At 35.6% G+C, this 21,935-nt stretch overlaps 2 protein-coding genes across 8 annotated transcripts in view; one reads left to right on the top strand and one right to left on the bottom strand.

The window, feature by feature from the left end:
* ncaph2 (non-SMC condensin II complex, subunit H2) overlaps positions 1-21,935 on the bottom strand; it is a 44,235-nt gene that overhangs the window by 5,104 nt on the left and 17,196 nt on the right. For 2 of the 4 annotated variants that reach the window (XM_067392014.1, XM_067392011.1), the window contains exons 2-4: positions 2,227-2,521; positions 515-644; positions 323-424 (exon numbers count right to left, since the gene is read on the bottom strand). In XM_067392014.1, coding sequence (XP_067248115.1) covers positions 323-424; positions 515-628 — 216 coding nt within the window. In that variant the 5' untranslated portion in view covers positions 629-644; positions 2,227-2,521. Of the gene's footprint in view, positions 1-322; positions 425-514; positions 645-755; positions 1,581-2,226; positions 2,522-21,935 lie in introns of all 4 variants that reach the window. The other 2 variants (XM_067392012.1, XM_067392013.1) reach the window with 2 other exon arrangements.
* The window catches only part of socs2 (suppressor of cytokine signaling 2), a 33,599-nt gene continuing 17,210 nt past the window's right edge, over positions 5,547-21,935 (top strand). The window contains exons 1-3 of one of the 4 annotated variants that reach the window (XR_010895710.1): positions 5,547-6,160; positions 10,631-10,887; positions 12,242-13,825. Coding sequence is in view for 3 of the 4 variants with exons in the window: in XM_067392016.1 (XP_067248117.1) it covers positions 10,761-10,887; positions 12,242-12,708 (594 nt within the window). In the remaining variant the exon portion in view is untranslated. Of the gene's footprint in view, positions 6,161-6,218; positions 6,704-10,630; positions 10,888-12,241; positions 15,908-21,935 lie in introns of those variants that run through there. The other 3 variants (XM_067392016.1, XM_067392017.1, XM_067392018.1) reach the window with 3 other exon arrangements.

The following is a 21,935-nucleotide window of genomic DNA, read 5'->3' as shown; positions in this document are numbered from 1 at the left end:
AAAAGAATCTTTGTGTTAATTTGATAAAAAAAATAAAAAAATAAAAAAATCTTATTTTGGTTACACTTTACAGTAAGGTTCCATTACTTAACGCATTAACTAAAATTAAAGTTGATGCCAATCAACATACAAAACTGCCAAATTTCCCATATATTGTAATCATTAAATCTAACTAAATAAATAATAAGTGATAATACCTAAAACATTTCTTTGAACTATTAAGATGTATGATGCTAGATGTCTTGTTTAATATTACTTATTTTATTGAAAATCACTAAACTTATATTTCAGTAAAATTAATCACTATATTTCACACATTTACCTTTCTGCCATAGATGCATGTTGATCCTTGAATTAAAAGTGCAGCCTCTGCAAAGTTCATCATGGTTTTCCCACCATCGAATGAAATGGTCATCTGGTCCAGCTGTCAACAACAGCAAGAAAATGAGAGTCTGGGAAGAAAAGGTACATTTAAACCATTAAGGTGATGCTTGATCTCAGCGTGTTTTCTCACCTCCTCGAGATACTCTCCGAGCTGGCTGGCCAGGTCAATGTCCCAGTTCTTGGTGAGGTCCCGCAGGGGTTGCAGCAGATGAGCATATCTCGTCTCTGCAGAATCCATGACCATGTACTTCCAAAATTACCTGCAAATCATTATAATTCATCTTTTTTATCATTCATAATAAGAAATAATTTCCATCCACCAAAAATATTAAGAATGATTTAAAGTTATTACATTTTGAAAAGTAACATACATGGCATGTTGTCTTTGATTAGCAAAGCTCTGTTTCACTATGGTTCTGTACTGTACAGTTACAGACAAAAACACTTTACATATGAAACACAGTAAAGTATAAGAATCATTCCACGAAACCGGTACGATTTGGACTTACACATTTTTAGACTTTTTACCAAAATGTATTACTTGTGAACACCCCACAACATTAATGACATATTTAACTTCCAGAAAAAACATATTGTCCCATCTCAGGCATCAAATCCCTATTATTATTGGTCATTGTTTTAAGTTATGGACACTATGGAAGCTCTCTGAGTATTACTATAAAATGCATTTGTGATAAAATCAACATTTTCCTATTAATCAGATGACCCTCACACTAATTCAGTAATTGCAAATATAAAAGTTACATAAAATCTCACACTTTTGCTATACTAAAGCCAGAAATGGGCACTTTTTGTGAAAGTAACCTCATCATTTTTGATCAAAGGCTTAACTTCAGAATCTGAACTAAAATCAGTATTCTTATGAACATTTCAGACAGAATTCAACTAACTTTAAATTACTTTTTCATAAACACAGCAAAAAATAATAATAAAAATGTAGGTGTGATTTTTTTGCCCAAATTGGCCACTGCTCTAAATCTAGTGAATTAATGGAGAGCGCATGACATGCATGATATTAAGAAATCATGAATAATGTTGAAATTACAAAGATAATTTTCAGAAGTAATAGTTTTCTGTCTTTAATTGATGTAATTTAGTTATAATTATTAAAGAAAGTGGTAACTTGCCCGTGTCTGCTCACAATGTTGTTCAGAAGACTTCTATGATGTCACTTCCTATTAAAGATGTCACATAGGTATTGGTTCATTATTTTTATAGGGGGAGAATGATTTGTGTAACGAGTTTACTGAGGAACGGAACTAAATAATGTGATTTTAATGAATAATCATGAAAAAACATTACCAGCAAAAAAGCACGGATGGATATTTATAGGAATGGGAAAATGAATGGACTTTTTTCTCATTTTATTATTCATATCCCAAGTACACTTTCATAGAAGGCCTTGAGGGACAAAATAGGAGGTGTCAACTAAAAAAAAAAAAACTAAATAATTTCTAATATGAATATAAAATGTATGTCATGTTTTAAACATTATTAAAGGAGACATTTCAATTAATACAAAAAGCGTTTAAAAACGGTGACCCAATAGATAAAATACACTGAAAAAGGTCAGATGAACTCAAATCGTACCAGTTTCGTGGAAAGACTCATGAACAGGAGATTTGCTAGCTGTCTAATAACTATATACATGCACAATAAATAGATCAAGTTATAAATGATATTATTAACATTAATATTACACTTGAAGTTGATTATAACCGCTCAGAATCACTGTTAAACTGTAAGTTATATTTAATTTTGAACCGTTGAAACATTAGTAACCATAAGCGAAACCATAACCTTAAATATCAAAATGCTCACCTTTAGTATGCGAATATTCAACGACTGCTAAACTGAAATATCCTCTTGTTTGTGTATTTCTGAAAATAATAGCGTTTGTGCCACTAAAGTATGCAAAAAAATAAAATCTACACTTTTGAGAAAAGCCGCGCGTACGTCATGTTTGTTTTTGCCGCGTGCGTGACGTCAAACCGGATGGCTCCTGAAGCGCTCTGCCCCCTGCCGGCCTGGAGGCGAAGCGTCTGTCTCCTCTAGGCTTCCTTCGATGACCAGAAGAGGAGGCTATAAGGCAGCCAGAATTTTCAAATCTTTAAACCTAGAGATGTATAACCAAAGAAAAAAAAGTGAAAAATTACAGTACATAATTTTGGAATTATTGAATCATAATGTTTCATAGCAATTTCATTCATTTTATTCTCAAAGTTTTTTATTTTACAATACAAATCACATTCAGCACAGCCCTCACCAACTATTTCCCGGGATTACATCCATGCTGGTCTGTAATTTTCATAAGATAATTGCAAAATTGTATGTATAGGCATATATAGACACATCTACATACATGGACATTAACTAACTAACTCAATTAATAAACACAATACAATATACACTGATTTGACTTCCATTTATAGGAAGGGATTTTTCAGTCAATAATATGACATTATTTAGAACAATCAAGATAATGGGCCCTGGACCACAAAAACAGTCAAAAGGGTCAATGTTTTAAATTAATAAATATAATAAGCTTTCCATTGATGTATGGTTTGTTAGATAGGACAATATTTGGCTGAGAAACAACTATTTGAAAATCTGAAAGCTGAGGTTGCAAAAAAATAATTATTGAGAAAATCGCCTTTAAAGTTGTCCATATAAAGTCGTTAGCAATGCATATCCACTCACTAAAAATAATTTTGACCCATTTGATAATTTTGACCCATACAATGTATTGTTGGCTATTGCCACAAATGTGTGACTTATGACTGCTTTTGTGGTCCAGCCAGGGTCACGAATGTTATTCAGAGCCTCTTAAGTATCTGATCATCTCAAGGTGGAGACAAGACATTATATTTCTGATCCACTGATGTAAGTGGGTGGAGCAGCCTCCTTCCACTTTAGTAGTATTGATCTGTGTGCTAACAAGGAAGAAAAAACAAGGACTTTACCCACTGGTGGCGATAACCATGACTCTTCTGAGGAAACTCCAAATAATGCATAGAGGCTTAAATACATGTAACATTGACATCTGTTATGAATATTCCAAGGTATCTGAGCTAATTTAACTTTTGACATATGCACTACTTTAAATTCCTTTAAAGGGTTAGTTCACCCAAAAATGAAAATTCTGTCATTTATTACTCACCCTGGTGCCGTTCCACACCTGTAAGACCTTCGTTAATCTTCGGAACACAAATTAAGATATTTTTGATATCATCTCCGTGAGTCCTCCATAGGGATGACATTTCCTCTCTCAAGATCCATAAAGGTACTAAAAACATATTTAAATTAGTTCATGTGAGTACGGTGGTTCAATATTAATATTATAAAGCGGTGAGAATATTTTTGGTGCGGCCAAAAAAAAAATAAAAAAATAACGACTTACTTAGTGATGGCCGATTTCAAAACACTGCTTCAGGAAGCTTCAGAGCATAATGAATCAGTGTATCGAATCATGATTCAGATCATGTGTCAAACTGCCAATGGCTGAAATCACGTGACTGGCGCTCTGAACCGCTGATTCGACACGCTCCGATGCTTCCTGAAGCATTGTTTTGAAATCGGCCATCACTAAATTAGTCGTTATTTTGTTTTTTCGTCGCTTTATAATATTAATGTTGAACCACTGTACTCACATGAACTGATTTAAATATGTTTTTAGTACCTTTATGGATCTTGAGAGAGGAATTGTCATCCCACTGAGCCATTGGATTTCAATAAAAATATCTCAATTTGTGTTCTGAAGATGAACGAAGGTCTTACGGGTGTGGAACGGCATGAGCGTGAGTAATAAATGACGTTATTTTAATTTTTAGGTGAATTAACCCTTTAAATTGAATAAGCAAGAACACATTCTGCATGTAGCATCTGAGATTGGTCTGCCAAGATCTTCCTCACAGATCCTCTTAATTTTACAATTAATAATCCTCTTAAATGTTTACAATTAACAAGCAAACAAACGGTCTTCATGAAAGAAGTAGCCTTTCTGCAAGGTCATCTGAGGCATCAGACCTACAGTCACCTCTGACTGCTGTAATCCACTGTTGTCTTCACACAGGGATTGTAATGCCTGCTACACATGTGGGAAGGTTCTGCCAATTTTATTTATAGACATTTTTAAGGTAGTCCTAATGCATTTTAAACTGTACTTTAGGTGGTTTATTGTGATTTTTGCTTTTCACACAGGTTAAATTACAGCTTCTTATATTTTGTTTTATTGCGCATAGGCAATAAATTCTTGCTTTAAGGTGGCACTTGTCACTGGCTCACAGATCTCGAAAAGCAAACTGTAAATTCCTTTTTAGTGAATCCCCCCCCAAAATATGCCCATTACAGATGTTTTATAAATAAATAAACATGATTTATTGCAGAAATGTAATGTAGCATATGGAAAGAAAGAATAAAGAATAAAAATAGATTTGGGGTGTACATCAGTGTGTTTAATTGTCATTTTGTTGCTGATAGGCTTTTGAATACAGAAATTAAGCTTACAAATGGTTAAGTATGGTAGTAATGGAAAAAATATTCTTTACATCAAAAACAGGACACATATAATTACTCTCTCCAGCAGTTTAGCAAAAGGTGAACATTTATTAATAAGCAATTTAATTAATGTTTATTGTTTAATTATTATTCATTAAACTTCTTAATAATGTTCATTATTAAAAATATTTAAAAAAATGTTAATTACCAACATATTTTGGGTTCATTTTAAGCAAGCAATGCAGTAATTTTTAAACAACAGTTGAGTTAAATAAAACTACCCAGGAGGTTGGGCAAACATTTAACCCAACTGCTGGGCTAAAACAACCCATTCGCTGGATTTTCAGCCCAACTTGGGTTGTTTTTAACCCAGCATTTTTAGAGTGTAAGATATGGATATTAATGTTTGGTCCATATCTTGCAGCAAGAGTCGGTTTGCAAAGCCTGTGCCGAAACCAACAGTAATGTCACAACATGCCTAGCCTAAGTACTTCTAATTGTCATTTCATTGCTGATAGGCTTTTGAATAAAGAAATTATCTTACGAATTGCTAAGTATGGTAGTAACATATTCTTTACATCAAAAAGCAAATAATAATAATAAAATGATATCTACATGTAGCGTATATTGTGATAAAAAAATCTCTGTCTGGCATATTCTTAACAAAACAAACAAACAAACAAACAAACAAACAAACAAACAAAAAAACAACAAAATAGCTATTTGGCACGACCTTAAGAGAGCGCTCGCGCTTTTGACCACGTGATACAATTCCTGGAAAGTTCCTGGAAATTAGTCTTTTGTACACGAGTCTTTTTAAATGAGGATTAAGTCGTTAACGACGAGCGCACACACACACACACAAACACACACACAAAGCAGGAAAAAAATATTCGTTGGAATATCGCTAAACTGCTGGAGAAAGTAATTATATGTGTCCTGTTCGCTTGGCGCGCGCTGTGAACGCGTTTGGACGCACGGCGCGTGCGGTGCGCTTGTAGACAGAGCGAGACAGACAGTGTCGCTTTTTTTTTTTTTTTTTGTTTTTTTTTTGGAGTGTCGCTACCGAAAGAATCAATGCAAATACAAGGAAAAACGAGTCTCGACCTGCTGAGCATCAGGACGCGCTGGTCGCTTGACAGTGAACAGATCAGTGTTTCCCATTAATAAATGATGGGTCTAAATCATGGTGCCATTCAACGTCTGTAACGCGAAACGCGCTGGACTTAATTGCTTATCGCTTTCACTTAGACAAAAGGTAAGTGATGTGCGCTTTCTCCGACTGTCAACTGTTTTTGGTCAAAATTGTCTCTTTTGATTCATTATGTCTCAGATAGCAGCCACATCATGTAGAAGTATCTTCGTTTACAGGTTTTGTGTAAAATACAGTCGTTTATCTTATTTGTCACACTATCATTTATCAGCAGGAGCTGTCAATGCAGTTTCCTAGTAAAGTCAGTTCTGCGTATTTGCCGTCTCTTAAAGGCAAGCCTTTGTTTTTATTCCTCATGCACGTGCGCAATGAAACATTCACACAGAAGACGGACGTTTATGAAGCTCATGACCATTGACATTTCGTTATTTTATCCAGTTAAAAATAATAAGGCTGACCTTTGGATTATTCAATTGAGATTTAAACGAAATGGCAACTTTCATTTATCACTTGATGAGTGTTTTTCAAATAACCAATTAGAAATGAGCTACAGGGGTGAAATCACTATCATATGTGAGCACCACCCTCCTGAGGTGACAGTAGAAGCTGTAGGACTGTAATATAAAGGATTTACAGGACAATTTGGAGGTAAGAAGAAAGAGTGATTTCATATCTTTCTTATAACTTATTTTGCGATGCATGTTAAATGGCTGAATGGCTGGTTTTATAATTTTTTACTCTAATAACACTCTCACAAGCTTTTCATCTATGTGTTAAAACTATATAAATATCATGTCTAAATAGACGGGAAGGGTTGTAACATTTTCCATTCTGCTGGACACACAAATATGAACAAAATAGGACAGTGTTGCTACACTTACCATAATGGAGAGTGACTAACACACACACTGTCTGTACTGTGTTTAGCTGAACCAAGTGGACTAGGTTGAATACAAGGGGTCATGAATTGAGAAATCTATCTTTTGACATGTAAGAGGTCATTGTAAAAACATACTGTAAGTTTCAGAACTCAAAACATCATTGTTAGTCAATAAACAGCTTTTATTGAAACCAGGCTCTGAAGACGACTGTTTCGGATTTTATCACATTATGACATAATAGTGCGACGAAAGATCGCCTCTGCAGAAGAAAATCAATGCCAAATCCTCTCAATCGCATCTTTGGCTGCGCCCACTGGCACGTTAGTGAGATGAGAAGAGAGCTACAGGATCACCGGACTAAAAATAACATACCTTCCAAAGGATCCTAATGCTAGGAAAGTGGTTATTTATTTTCAGCTATATGTGAATGTCAGTACACTCTAAAAAATGCTGGGTTGTTTTAACCCAAATTTGGGTCAAATATGGACAAACCCAACCGTTGGGTTAAAAAATGCATTTAAAAATTTAACCCAATGGTTGGGTTTGTCCATTTTTGACCCAAACTTGGGTTGAAACAACCCAGCATTTTTTATTGTTCTTTACATTTCACTGTGGATTCTTTGGTAAATCAGTCGCAATTTCGGCACTTTGCAAACAGACTTTTACTATATAATGCTGGGTTAAAAACAACCCAAGATGGGTTGAATATGGACAAATCCAGTAATTGGGTTGTTTTATTTAACCCAAGTATTGTTTAAAAATTATTATATGGCTGGCTTAAAATGAACCCAAAATAAGTTGGAATTAAAAATCAGACATTATTAGAGGCAACAATAATAATCAAAAGGTGAACATTTATTAATAAGCAATTTAATATATGTTTATTATTTAATTATTATTCATTAAATTTATTAATGTTCATTATTAAACATAGTTTGAGTTAATTATAAGCAAGCAATGCAGTAATTTTTAAACAATAGTTGAGTTAAATAAAACTACCCAGGAGGCTGGGCAAACATTTAACCCAACCGCTGGGCTAAAACAACCCAATCGCTGGGTTTGTCCATTTTCACCCCAACTTGGGTTGTTTTTAACCCAGCATTTTTAGAGTATAAGATATGGATATTAATGTTTGGTCCATATCTTGCAGCAAGAGTCTGTTTGCAAAGCCTGTGCCGAAACCAACAGTAATGTCACAACATGCCTATGCCAACATGCCTAATCTGTGATCAGTCATTTCTAATAGCCTACAATAGCCTGAAAATGCTGGGTTAAAAACAACCCAAGTTGGGTTGAAAATGGACAAACCCAGCAATTGGGTTGTTTTAACCCAGTGGTTGGGTTAAATGTTTGCCCAACGTGCTGGGTAGTTTTATTTAACTCAACTGTTGTATAAAAATGACTGTATTGCTTGCTTAAAATGAACCCAAAATATGCTGGAAATGAACATTTATTAATATGTTTAATAAATGAGCATTTATTAATAAGATAATGAATAATAAACAATAAACATTTATTAAATTGCTTATTAATAAATGTACACCTTTTGATTATTATTGTTGCCTCTAGTAATTATGTGTCTGATTTTTAATTTCTCACCTATTTTGGATTCATTTTAATCCAGCCATATAGTCATTTTTAAGCAGTAGTTGGGTGAAATAAAACTACCCAGCAGGTTGGGCAAACATTTAACCCAACCACTGGGTTAAAACAACCCAATTGCTGGGTTTGTCCATTTTCAACCCAACTTGGGTTGTTTTTAACCAAACATTTTTTAGAGTTATGTTATGATTCATGTACAGTCAGATGTTCTTTGTCTCAAAATCGTTTATTAAATCAAGCCATTGACTAAACTTTACATTGTTTCTCTTAGTAGCTTGAAAATAATCTGTTATTTAGATTGTGATAAATTATATAGGCAGTGCTGGGTAGATTACTTACAGACTGTAGTGAGTTACTGATTCCAGATGATTACATGACAAAAATTGTAATAATGTAATCTAGATTACAAATTTTTGGTCATGTATTCATGTATTGGACTACTTTTTGATTACTTTTTAGATTACTCAACTCATTTATCACATTGATTTGAAAAGGATAATTTTTTAACCATATTGATATAAAAATAAAAAAAGAAATTGTCATCAACAACATGAAGTGCATTTAATATTACATTACATCAGGGTTTCACAGACTGGCGTTCATGATGAAACTGCAGGGGTTCAATGAAAAGCTATTGTGGTAAATAAATAAATCATAAAAAATAAAACAAACAAAAATATTTACTAATATATATATATATATATATATATATATATATATATATATATATATATATATATATATAAACTTCATGATGATTAACTGACATCAGAGAACTGTGAACTTATTATTGACTTAATTTTATTATTGACCTTATTATTAACTTATTAACTTAAATTCAAAGGGGTTACTTTATATATTAGGGCAAAGAGGTCCAGCTGACAAAAAAGTTTGGAATCCCTGCATTACATGTAAATATGAAATTACATGAATTTGTACATTTTAATGTGTTTGAAAGGCAAATGCCTTTCAGAGACAGTAATATGTGGTTAAATGACTCACTGAGTTACAATTCAAATAATAATTGTGTTCGTCTGGAGTTGATTAGATATGCAATGTTGTAATGTTGAGAAAACACTTCTCAAAAGTGAAATGATTTCTGATCAATTGCTGTGTGGGTCTCAGTTTTTAGTGATAGGCTCATAGTGGCTGGTCTATATGTGCAATTTCACAAACCTGGAATATTTTCTGAACGTATATAAGCAGTAATGAAGATTAAAATAGCTATAACAAAGTAGAATCAATGAACTGAATAATTTAACGCCATTGTGAGAATAACATGTAATCATCATATAATAAAAACATAAGAGTATTTTAAAATGTAATATAATCTAATTACAGATGTTTGGAATCTGATTACGTAATTCAAATTACATGTAATCAGTTACTACATAAACCACAGAAAGCGATCAAAGAACGCTCCCTTTATAATCACTGGAGCTGTCAATCACACAGCGCGAGTTTATCAGTGACTGAATTCTGGACCCTCACCAAAACGCTGTCTACACTGCACAATGAATGTCTTATTTACATCATGTTTGCACTCTTAGTAACGATGAAAGGATTTGCGAGAGTGCAGAGATCGAGTTGAAATGACGAGATGCGCTCAACAGTCATTGGCAAACGCTCATCAATCTGAAGATCTGAATTTAAAGCTATAATCGACACTTTTCACGATTGGTTATCTTGACAGCTGTAATACATAAATAAATAAAAATGTAGTAAAATTGTTATAGCAATCATAGCAGTGGATGTCTCAAAGCAGACACGCCCATTCCAACATCAGAGGGCTAAAATCAGAGTAGAAAATTGACTTTTATTTCTAAATGCTGACAATTTTGATGTAAAAATCATGCTAATATTATAAGTGCACCTCAGGAAACATTATAAAACGATAAAAAAAAAGGTTCATGGCCCCTTTAAATGTTTAAAATGAAGTGAGGTTGATGTGGGATGACATAATGACAAGTAAATTTGAATACCACAATAAATTCACCACATAAAGTGTTAAAAACAGGTGGAAGATTGTGACAACAACACTCTTCGTATATATAGCCTAATAATGTCGTCTGAAACATGTTTGTATTTTCAGATCGGCGCAGCCAAACAAAATCCACGGACGCTTTGGAAGACTTCTCACATGTTTTGGTTGATTGTAAGAGTCAGTCGTCAGTTTGAGGGATAATTATAGACTTTGACTGGATGCAGAACGCGGTTCTCCAATGACCTGTCACTCATCCGACTCCACGGAAAGCATCGAGAATGAAAGGAGATCGCAAACTGAAACACAAGTCACGGAGTCCGAACAGAGTCGCATTGCCAGTGCCATGAGAGACCTTAAAAACACCGGTAAACGTTTACTGCTCCTTTCCATGTTCTATTCATTTGTGACTGGATTAATGTTGGATACACAGCCACAGGCAGTGATTTATATACATAAAAAAATAATCATTATTTTAAATGCGTTAAATGTGGTGTTAAATTGATAATAGGCGATTTCAAAAAAGTAACCCTCTCTATATATACAATTTCAATAAAATGTTTTAAACGTTTTAAGTGTACTTTAATCTCATAAACTGACACTAAGCTCTTGGCATGAGTTTGTTGATGTATTCAGAGCAGCTATGATTTCATTTTTTGAATGTCATGTGGTTTAAAATGTTGATTGAGCACTGTTATTAATTTATACATTTTTTTGTGATATAATTTGCATCTGGTGTGTTTTTTGGAGTTGTTATATAAGAGAGGTGAATGTCAACAAAAAATGTAAATCCAGTAATGATTTTTTTTTTACCCTCTTTGGATTTCTGGGGGCAATTTATTTTTACATTTATGAGTTTTTTTATCCGTTTAAGTCAATACTTGAATTTCATAAATTCATTAATCCAAACAGGATTGGGATATTACATATGAAGTCTAAGTAAAATTAATTTAACACCAAGTAGAACAGTAGTATTACAAACTATATCAGATGTTACAAATAAATTTTTTTTTGCTCCCACATACTGAATTCAGAAGGCATTTTTCCCACAAGCCCCCCTTTTCTGATATGAAGTATGTTAGTGGATGCATGTAGGAATTTCCTGACAAAAGACTTTACTGTTTACATTTTCTGTTGGCTTTTGTGCAACAAAAGATTGACATTATCATCTTTTGTTATGTTTCCTGGCCTGGCTGGAACATTTGTCCTCAATTGCTTGCGTCCCTTTCTGGTTTCAAGCGCACAAGCGAATTTAGCCCAGCACGGCACTGTATATAAGAGAAAAGCAACATACAGTAATTAAGATGCTGCAAAGCGATCCATTTTTATGTTTGTTTGCTGCTGAGAAAAACAATTTGAGTAGCTTTTGGGAACATCTGTCAAGCATCTGTCTTTTAAAAATGTCAAATACTCCCAGTCAGATGGTCTAGTATTTCAGGAAAGACACGTCACTTTTGTTGACATTTTTGCCGTGTTGTTTAGACTTGCTGTTCCGCAGTCGCCATAATGTTTTCAATTAACGTTCATTTAACAGCTCATTTCGGAAGTGCTTGGTTTTTTCTGCATTATCAGATGCTAATTAGCTCAGTAAGTCATGGTTTTGTGAGCGTGTCCTTTGAGGGAAACGTTATGGGTCTCATATTACACAAGCAAACGACTGAAACAAATACTGTGGAAGAGGATACGTATGACCATCTGTGTGTCTTCTTTTCTTGGAAGCAGGCTGGTATTGGGGCAGCCTGACAGCCAATGAAGCCAAGGAGATCCTGCAGGACACGTCGGAGGGCACGTTTCTGGTCCGGGACAGCTCTCAGAGGGACTACCTCTTCACCATCTCCGCCATGACATCTGCGGGACCAACCAACCTGCGTATCGAATACAAGGATGGCAAGTTCAAGCTGGACTCCGTGGTGCTGGTCAAGCCCAAACTCAAGCAGTTCGACAGCGTCGTCCATCTTGTGGAGCATTACGTGCAGCTGTCCCGGACGTCTTGTAAGGGCAGGACTACCCCTCTCGCCCCGTCCAACGGCTCTGTGCAGCTGCTGCTCACGACTCCGGTGTACACAGCCACACCGTCTCTGCAGCACCTGTGTCGTATTGCCATCAATAAAACCACACGGCGTGTGCAAGAACTTCCTTTGCCTAACCGGCTGAAGGATTACCTGACAGACTACACCTATAATGTATAGAACAGCGTGGACGACAATGACCATAAGTGCTGAGGTTCTATGGATCATAGACCCAGTGATAATGGGGTGCTAATGTCCCGTTTAGGATCATTTGCCTGGGATCCTTCTCCTTGTGCCCAAGGACTACTTTAAAGGGATAGTTCACCCAAAAATCTGTCATTAATTACTCACCCACATGTTGTTCCAAACCTCTTTGACTTGTGGAACACAAAAGAAGATATTCTGTTTTTGTCCATATAATTGGACAAATTGACTTTCATTGTTTCAACAGAGACATAATATCTTCCATGTTCCGCAGAAGAAAGAAAGTCTTACAGGTTTGGAATGTCACGAGTGTGAGTCAACAATGACCGAATTTTAATTTCTCAGAGAACTATCCTGATAATACGAAGAATATCATAACAATGTTAAGTGTCCTTTATTGAGCACTTAACAAGTTTTTGAGCTGTAGATATTCTACCGTCAATTTTTAAAGAGCGAGTGAGCAGTATGTGTGAGGCACACTGACCTACATCAAAATCTGTGGGTTCCTACCAGTTATATGCCCATCAGATGTACAGAACGCCTCAAGGTGTGGCCGTGCGTCTCTTTTAAAGGACCGGTTCACCAAAAAATGAATAGCTCAACCCTTATGTTGTTCCAAATTTGGTTATCTTTCTTCTGCGGAACACAAATGAGGAATGTTGCAGCTGTTTTTGTCCATATATTAAAGTCAATGGGGTCCAAACCTATCAAGCTCAAAACTATCAAGAACTTAAGGTACACTCTTAAAAAAATAAACGTTCCAAAAGGTTTGCAGTGATGCCGGAGAAGAACAATAGTGTGAAGAACATTTTTCCACTATATTTCCATGAATGTGTTAAAGGTTCTTCATGGAACCATTTAAAGAACTTAGTGTGAAAAGAACCCGTACAACTCAACCGGAATATTCTAAGTGTTCTGATATTGAAGGTTTTTTTTTTTGATCAAAAGCACGCATACACAGACCACATCAACTACAGGTGACAAGAACATCAACTGACGCAAACCTCACTGGGATGTTAACTGACATTTGAGTTAACTTTTTTTTGTGTTCCACAGAAGAAAGAAAGCCATTTGATTTTGGAACAGCATGAGGGTGAGTAGATGATTACAGAATTTTCATTTTTTGGGTGAACTATTCCTTTATTGCGGCAGGTGTCTGAGATGTTTTGCATCCTGTGTTTGAGACATGGGAGTTTGAAACTGAATGCTTTTTGAGTATGTTTTATTTGCTCATTATCCATGTTATATTTTTGTACTGTAGTCATAGATGATCATTTGATGTCATGGTTACCCAAGGAACTGCTGGGAATTGGCAAGTACCTTGTGATTTGATATACTGTATATCCTGATGTGTCATCATGATAATGTAATACCTACTGAAAAAGTACATTTAAAAAAATAGCCCTCAATTTTAAACAATAAAACATTATAAAACTTAATTGATCAAAAGTGTCAGTAAAGACCTTTATAATGTTACAAAAGATGAATTTCTGCTCATCAAAAAATCCTGAAAAAAATGGATGGCAGTTTCCAGAATAATATTAAGCAGCAATTGTATTCAGCAAATCAGCATAGAACATGATTTTTGAAGGGTATCTGGAGTGCTATCACTACATTTTAAAATACATTTTAAAATATATTAAATCAGTTATTTAAAATTGTGATAATATTTCACAATATCACTGTTTTTACTGTATTTTTGATCAAATAAATGCAGCCTTGCATGGTGAACATGTGAGACTTCTTCCAAAAACCTGATTGACCCCAAGCCTTTGAAAGGTAGTGTATATATATAAAAACTTGCAGACAGAGGTTCTTGCCATTCGCCAGGCTTTAAGGGTGTGTACTTTTACGAATGAAATATACCACCGGCTTAGTATTTTGTTGCACATTCTGAACCAAGAGGTAATTTAGCAGCATGGTTTGTTTCTGCTGTTGTTGCATATGGTCAACATGTATTGGCCTGTGTAAACCCTACCTCAGGAGGGCGTCTTAATAAACCTGCATGCTGATTGGTCGTATTTGGAGAATATTTGATTCTATACTTAAGCGTAATTTTTGACACAGACCAAAAAAAGATGCACTAGGTCAGAAGCTTTTTCTTTTCTCCTCACTGCTATTTATGGAGAGATTGTAAGAAAAATCTGATTTTCCTTTCAAGTTCCACACTAATCTGGCCTTTCTATTTTGGTAGAACTAAACATACATAATTCTATTCCTTGAAGAATGGGGCGCTGAATGTCCTATTGTGCTCGAGTGCTAAATTCCTGCATTTTTTCTCCATACTTAGTATGGAGCCATTCTGATAGTATTATCCCAAAAAGCATTGCTCTGAAAACGATTACTGATTGGTGGCTTGATTTTGCCTTTTTTTAAAACTAAGAAATTCCTTATTTAATATGACTGAAAATTAAATCAATCTACCAAGGTACATGACAATTTTACCCACCTAAATCATTAGGAAACTAACCTCAGATCAACATGAAAGGTCATTCTGCCAACGTCTTTCAGATCCAATATACTTATGTCATTTTTATTTGTCGTCTTCCTTGAGGACATGGTATATCTAGGATGGGAATCATGCATAAGTCTGATATGATCTCTTTGCCACTTCAAAATTCCACTGATATCATTTTACAGCTTTGTGCTGCATCAGGAGTGAATGGATTGTCTCCCAAAAAGTGAGAAATAAAAGCAATCATAGCTTTAATTCCTGCTCTGTGACTGTCTTTTTTGGTATTATCTGAAATGAACATGCTTGTGAGATGTAATAATATTGTTTCAGTGCAAAAAAGTGAAGAAAATCATCCTCAAATAAACACCATGTTTGTTTGTTTTCCTCTACAAATTCACTCCTTTATTTCTGCCCCTGAATGAGCCAATCATGTGCAGAACTGATAATAACACTCGTCATCAAGGTCACACACCCACATCCTGGCAACCTCTCAAGCATTCAGAAAACCCACATCCTAAATTGACTTCTGGTTTCTAATGTACTGAAAACATACAGACAATCCAAGTCCAGTGTCTGGTGTTTGTTTGGAAATTGTTTGTTTAGTTGTTAAGGAAATGGGAAGATTCACTCTTTTTTTTTACCACTGATTCGTTAATCCAACAGTTTATTTTTACATGACATTTCATGCATGCTAGCACTTCTTAACATTTCATGTATAAGTATTTTTGTTGTGAGCACTTTCACGTGTTTGTCTGCGAAGGTGTTTTGCCACCTGATTTGGAAAGTTTAAGTCCCAATTTGCACAGTCCATTTTCCATTTTCACAGCTTTTCTTGTCCCCTCCATGCTATTTTTTTCTTAGCTTGCACCAAAGCATGGAAATTCTGAGTAACATCCATATTTGAGTCACTCCATATTTTCCTGGGATTTTTTGAATAAACTGTGTGTACAAAGGCTGCGTATTCACAGACGTTTCCTCGAGAGGCAACTGGCTACTTGATCAGCGCAAGAAAGTGACTGTTTCTCTGTTAAATATTGACACCATTCCCAAGAAAGAGCTGCTAAATGCTGGAGTTCTCCTTGTCACAACATAAAAGAGTTGTTTAGTCAAAGATAACGTGAAGATATCACTGTTTTCCAGGTAGTCTAAACTTCATTGGATTTTACATGGAAATTGGATGTAATTGACCCCACAAGTGCACCGTCACAGTTTCTGCAGTCACAAACACATTTAACTGTTTGCTTCAGAGTGTAAGAAGATCAACGTAATCCTATCCAAGTTCTCGTTCTTATTTTCACGTCCCCCCAAAGCATGAATTCATTCATGTGTTGAATAACCTGAAAACCATATCTGAGTCTTTAGAAACCACTGGTGTGCTCAAGGGAATAAAGACACCTCTAATGTTTTAAGTTGAGTTAACTTCAAATTGTAAATGGATCATTGACGAATAAGGTTTTTAAAAGTGTAAAAATGGAGATATAATTCGTTTAGAATTTTTATTAATTGTTAACAATGAGATTGTGTTTTTTATAATCAATCAACACTGTTTTTGTCATTTTTTACAAGACGGACAAAATTTGTCACCAAAAAAGTCATTCGGTTTAACCAAAATTTCGGTTTTACCAAATTACACTTTTTTCAATTTTAACAATATGATATTTTCAAACAATGCTAACAGGCTGATATCTAGATAGCTAAAGGACAATCAAAAATTGTATATTTAGTACAAGTTTTTTAAATATTACAACATTTCCCATGTTTTATAGCGGTTGTACCGCTATAAAACCGCTATACATGCATATGAGCAAGTGAAAACATGAATTTTTCATATAGTTAAAAGAGCATTAATTACTTTGCTTCACAACCATGTGGTCCTTTGCAGGTGTCTGAATGATGTCACATCCTGTCAAATGATATTGAACTCATAACTTGATCCAAGATGGTCCCTTTATATTGGTTACTCCAAATAACATTTTTCTGGACATTCTTTCTCATAACAAAACAAACCACTTCTACATATAATTTTAATACCATTTTGCACTATGTTGATATATGAGATTATGAAATCATGCTAGAATAAATATATATATATATATATAGATAGATATATATATATATATATATATATATATACACATTTTAAGATATTTTAATCACAAATGAAAAGGCTGTATTGGCCTTTGGACGGTTAAACCAAATGGCCTTTTGACATTTCAAAATTAAAATACCTTTATATGTAGTAAAATATTTAATTTAAAAACCTTTTGAATTTAATAAAAGTGAACTAGTTGTACTACCTTACATACTTTGGATGTCATATCTTTGGACAAAAATTACCCGTCACGTCATTGACCCATTTACAAAATATCAGAAAACCTTACACTTTTTGTATGAGATAAATATTCCCATTAATTCTGGGACCATATATACATATTTACAGTATTTTCTTTCAAAAATGTATTTCTAAACATGGTACATTAATCACAGTAGAGGCAAAAGGTAATGTCAGGATGGGATTGGTTTGGGGATTTTTTTTTTTTTTTTTTTTAAATGACCCCACAAGTTTGATTAAACCATCAAAATATGAGGAACTATTTTATATTTTTATACATTTTAAATATGAGGGAAGAACAAAACACTAAACTTGGCTAAACTTTATATGACAAAATTATTTGGCAAAAACAGGGTGACATGTCATTTATAAAAATCAGTCATTAATCTACATCTACAGGTTTTATAAAAAAAAGAAAAAAAAAGAAGCATACATTGACTACAAAATAATATTTTTTTAATATTTTGTTGCTTCTCTAATTCACCATTTCTTTATATGACTGCCTGGCCATAAATTATTTCCTCACAATTTGGCATGTTTTATTCTGTTATCACAAATAAAACAATATATTTCAAGCACATCTGTGCAATATATTTACAAAACATTTTTTTTTTAATAATTTGAAAAAAGGGTGACATCCCTTTTGATGTTAATGTTACTGATTTAATTTCAATAATTACAAAGTGAAAATGTAGCTTTAATTATAGCTTTAATTTATTTTTATGATATTTTGACAAAGTGTTGATTATCATGTCAATATTTTTAAAGTATAACTATAAGACTTTTTTGTTTGTAACCACTATTTGTGTACACTGATTAACTTAATTCAAATGTATTTATTTACACGTATAGCCAATTAAATGGCAATGATACATTTAATATTTCTATTTGATGAATATGTTTTTAATATTTATAATTAGTTTATGTTCTTAAGACACAACATGAAATTAAAGGTAGTTTGGATGCAATTCCAGAAGAAATCTTCCAAAAAATATGTAGCGACAGGGAAAATTTAGACTTTACAGTATATGTTGACCTAAAACTTGTCAGTGGTTGAAAGAGGACCTGAACTGACCTAGAATATTCTGAAGTTCATATCTTGTTACATGACCGGACCTGACACTGCATGGCTTGGTGAACGTCTTTACAGCTCAAGCGGTCAAGTAAACAGGATTTAAAAGGTCACTTCTGGGGCAAGTGCTATTGAACTCTCACACATGCACAGAAAACAATTCAATGGACTACTTCAGCTCAAAGTCTTCATGGCATGTTGTACTGTACATCTGATAAAAACATAGCCTAATGCAAAGCAATGCAAAAGCATGTGAAACCTTTTGTATCATTATGGTATCATGATAATATCTAAACTGTTCATTCAAATTTGAGACAGGTGACGAGCTGAAGCACAACATATGGGACATTATTCAGAGCTAAGGGCAATATTTATGAAAAAAATTATAGACGTGCAATAATAAAACATTAGATTAGATTCATCAGATCGATTCTAAACTAGACTGAACAAAAAATTTAATATGTTTGAAACATTCAATGACTATACAGGACATTTTTCCACAAATATCCATGTCCTTAATCGACACTGTAGATACTTCCAATTTAGCTTGAAGTCCATAAGCCTCAAAAATAATGGATTCTCTGAAGAGAAAATCCTTGCTAACAGATTTTAAAAGGCTTAGTGCTTGATGGTAAGGCAGGCCTTATGTACTGTTGTATAAGAAGCCATACCATAAATGTAATTGAAATGAAAATAAAGGGCATTATTTGCGTGAGGACGTGTTGCAAAAGGCAACGATGGTGGACTCTCAGGATTGGACATGCAAATAATACCAAGGGGGATTTTCATAGATAGCCTACATCCAGCTTCTTGCAGCTCACAAATGCCATGATATTCAAATAATCCTCTCTTCCTGGAAGAATTGTTGCTCTGAAAAATCAGATCCAGTGTTTGAAAGACTAAAGCCACTTTATGGGCAAAACAAAGGCTTAGCGTTTCAAAAAAGTGGTTTCAACAAAAGGTCACGAGGACAAGAAAAAAATCTACACAACAAAACTTTCCTAACCAATGTCATTTACAGGCAGCTTAATATGCAATGTTTTTATAAGAGTTATTTTTATGACAATAAAATTGTGTTAACTTGGCTTTAGGCTAAATAAATAAAACTTACATTCTTTATATAAGGTCTCTATTTATTCAGGCTGGGATTTTCAATGGATTGTCTGTGAAAGTAAAAAGTAGAAAGTATATATATATATATATTGTGGCGACCAGGGTGGGCGAGAGCCATGAGGGAACGGCGCGAGGCCGGTGGCGCGAGTGTTAATGAGCTTCACCTGCGAGGCGCACCGGCCTCGAGTCCCTCACGGAGGAGCTCCGGGAGCATAAAAGGAGGAGCGACTACAGTGAAGGACTCAAGGCCGGTGCGCCTCACAGGTGAAGCTCATTAACACTCGCGCCGTTCCCTCACGGCTCTCGCCCACCCTGGTCGCCACAATATATATACATATATATATATATATATACACACACATTTTTTTCAATAAAATAAAATAGGCCTAAATTATAAATGTGGTGCATTAATAATGTTTGTTTATGTTTTAATGCTTGCTGAAAAATCCAGCTAAAACCAGCCTAAGATGGTCAGGCTGGTTTTAGCTGGTCTCCCAGCCTGGTCATAGCTGGATTTAGAGGGGTTTTGGTTAGTTAGGAGACTGGGAGACTAGCTAAAACCAACTGAACACCAGCTAACCCAGGCTGGGAGACCAGCTAAAACCAGCTACTTCCAGTTTAAACCAGCTAAGACCAGTTAACCCAGGCTGGGAGACCAGCTAAAACCAGCTACTTCCAGTTTAAACCAGCTAAGACCAGCTAACCCAGGCTGGTTGACCAGCTAAAACCAGCTCCTTCCAGTTTAAACCAGCTAAGACCAGTTAACCCAGGCTGGGAGACCAGCTTAAACCAGCTATTTCCAGTTTAAACCAGCTAAGACCAGCTAACCCAGGACGGGAGACCAGCTAAAACCAGCTATTTCCAGTTTAAACCAGCTAAGACCAGCTAACCCAGGCTGGGAGACCAGCTAAAACCAGCTACTTCCAGTTTAAACCAACTGAACACCAGCTAACCCAGGCTGGGAGACCAGCTAAAATCAGCTACTTCCAGTTTAAACCAGCTAAGACCAGTTAACCCAGGCTGGGAGACCAGCTAAAACCAGCTACTTCCAGTTTAAACCAGCTAAGACCAGCTAACCCAGGCTGGGAGACCAGCTAAAACCAGCTCCTTCCAGTTTAAACCAGCTAAGACCAGCTAACTCAGGCTGGGAGACCAGCTAAAACCAGCTCCTTCCAGTTTAAACCAGCTAAGACCAGTTAACCCAGGCTGGGAGACCAGCTAAAACCAGCTACTTCCAGTTTAAACCAGCTAAGACCAGCTAACCCAGGCTGGGAGACCAGCTAAAACCAGCTACTTCCAGTTTAAACCAGCTAAGACCAGCTAACCCAGGCTGGGAGACCAGCTAAAACCAGCTCCTTCCAGTTTAAACCAGCTAAGACCAGTTAACCCAGGCTGGGAGACCAGCTAAAACCAGCTACTTCCAGTTTAAACAAGCTAAGACCAGCTAACCCAGGCTGGGAGACCAGCTAAAACCAGCTCCTTCCAGTTTAAACCAGCTAAGACCAGTTAACCCAGGCTGGGAGACCAGCTTAAACCAGCTATTTCCAGTTTAAACCAGCTAAGACCAGCTAACCCAGGACGGGAGACCAGCTAAAACCAGCTATTTCCAGTTTAAACCAGCTAAGACCAGCTAACCCAGGCTGGGAGACCAGCTAAAACCAGCTACTTCCAGTTTAAACCAACTGAACACCAGCTAACCCAGGCTGGGAGACCAGCTAAAATCAGCTACTTCCAGTTTAAACCAGCTAAGACCAGTTAACCCAGGCTGGGAGACCAGCTAAAACCAGCTACTTCCAGTTTAAACCAGCTAAGACCAGCTAACCCAGGCTGGGAGACCAGCTAAAACCAGCTCCTTCCAGTTTAAACCAGCTAAGACCAGCTAACTCAGGCTGGGAGACCAGCTAAAACCAGCTATTTCCAGTTTAAACCAGCTAAGACCAGTTAACCCAGGCTGGGAGACCAGCTAAAACCAGCTACTTCCAGTTTAAACCAGCTAAGACCAGCTAACCCAGGCTGGGAGACCAGCTAAAACCAGCTATTTCCAGTTTAAACCAGCTAAGACCAGCTAACCCAGGCTGGGAGACCAGCCAAAACCAGCTACTTCCAGTTTAAATCAGCTAAGACCAGTTAACCCAGGCTGGGAGACCAGCTAAAACCAGCTATTTCCAGTTTAAACCAGCTAAGACCAGTTAACCCAGGCTGGGAGACCAGCTAAAACCAGCTCCTTCCAG

The sequence above is a fragment of the Chanodichthys erythropterus genome, chromosome 8, assembly GCF_024489055.1.
Source record: "Chanodichthys erythropterus isolate Z2021 chromosome 8, ASM2448905v1, whole genome shotgun sequence".
Lineage (NCBI taxonomy): Eukaryota > Metazoa > Chordata > Actinopteri > Cypriniformes > Xenocyprididae > Chanodichthys > Chanodichthys erythropterus.
This window is presented reverse-complemented; position numbering and strand designations above follow the sequence as displayed.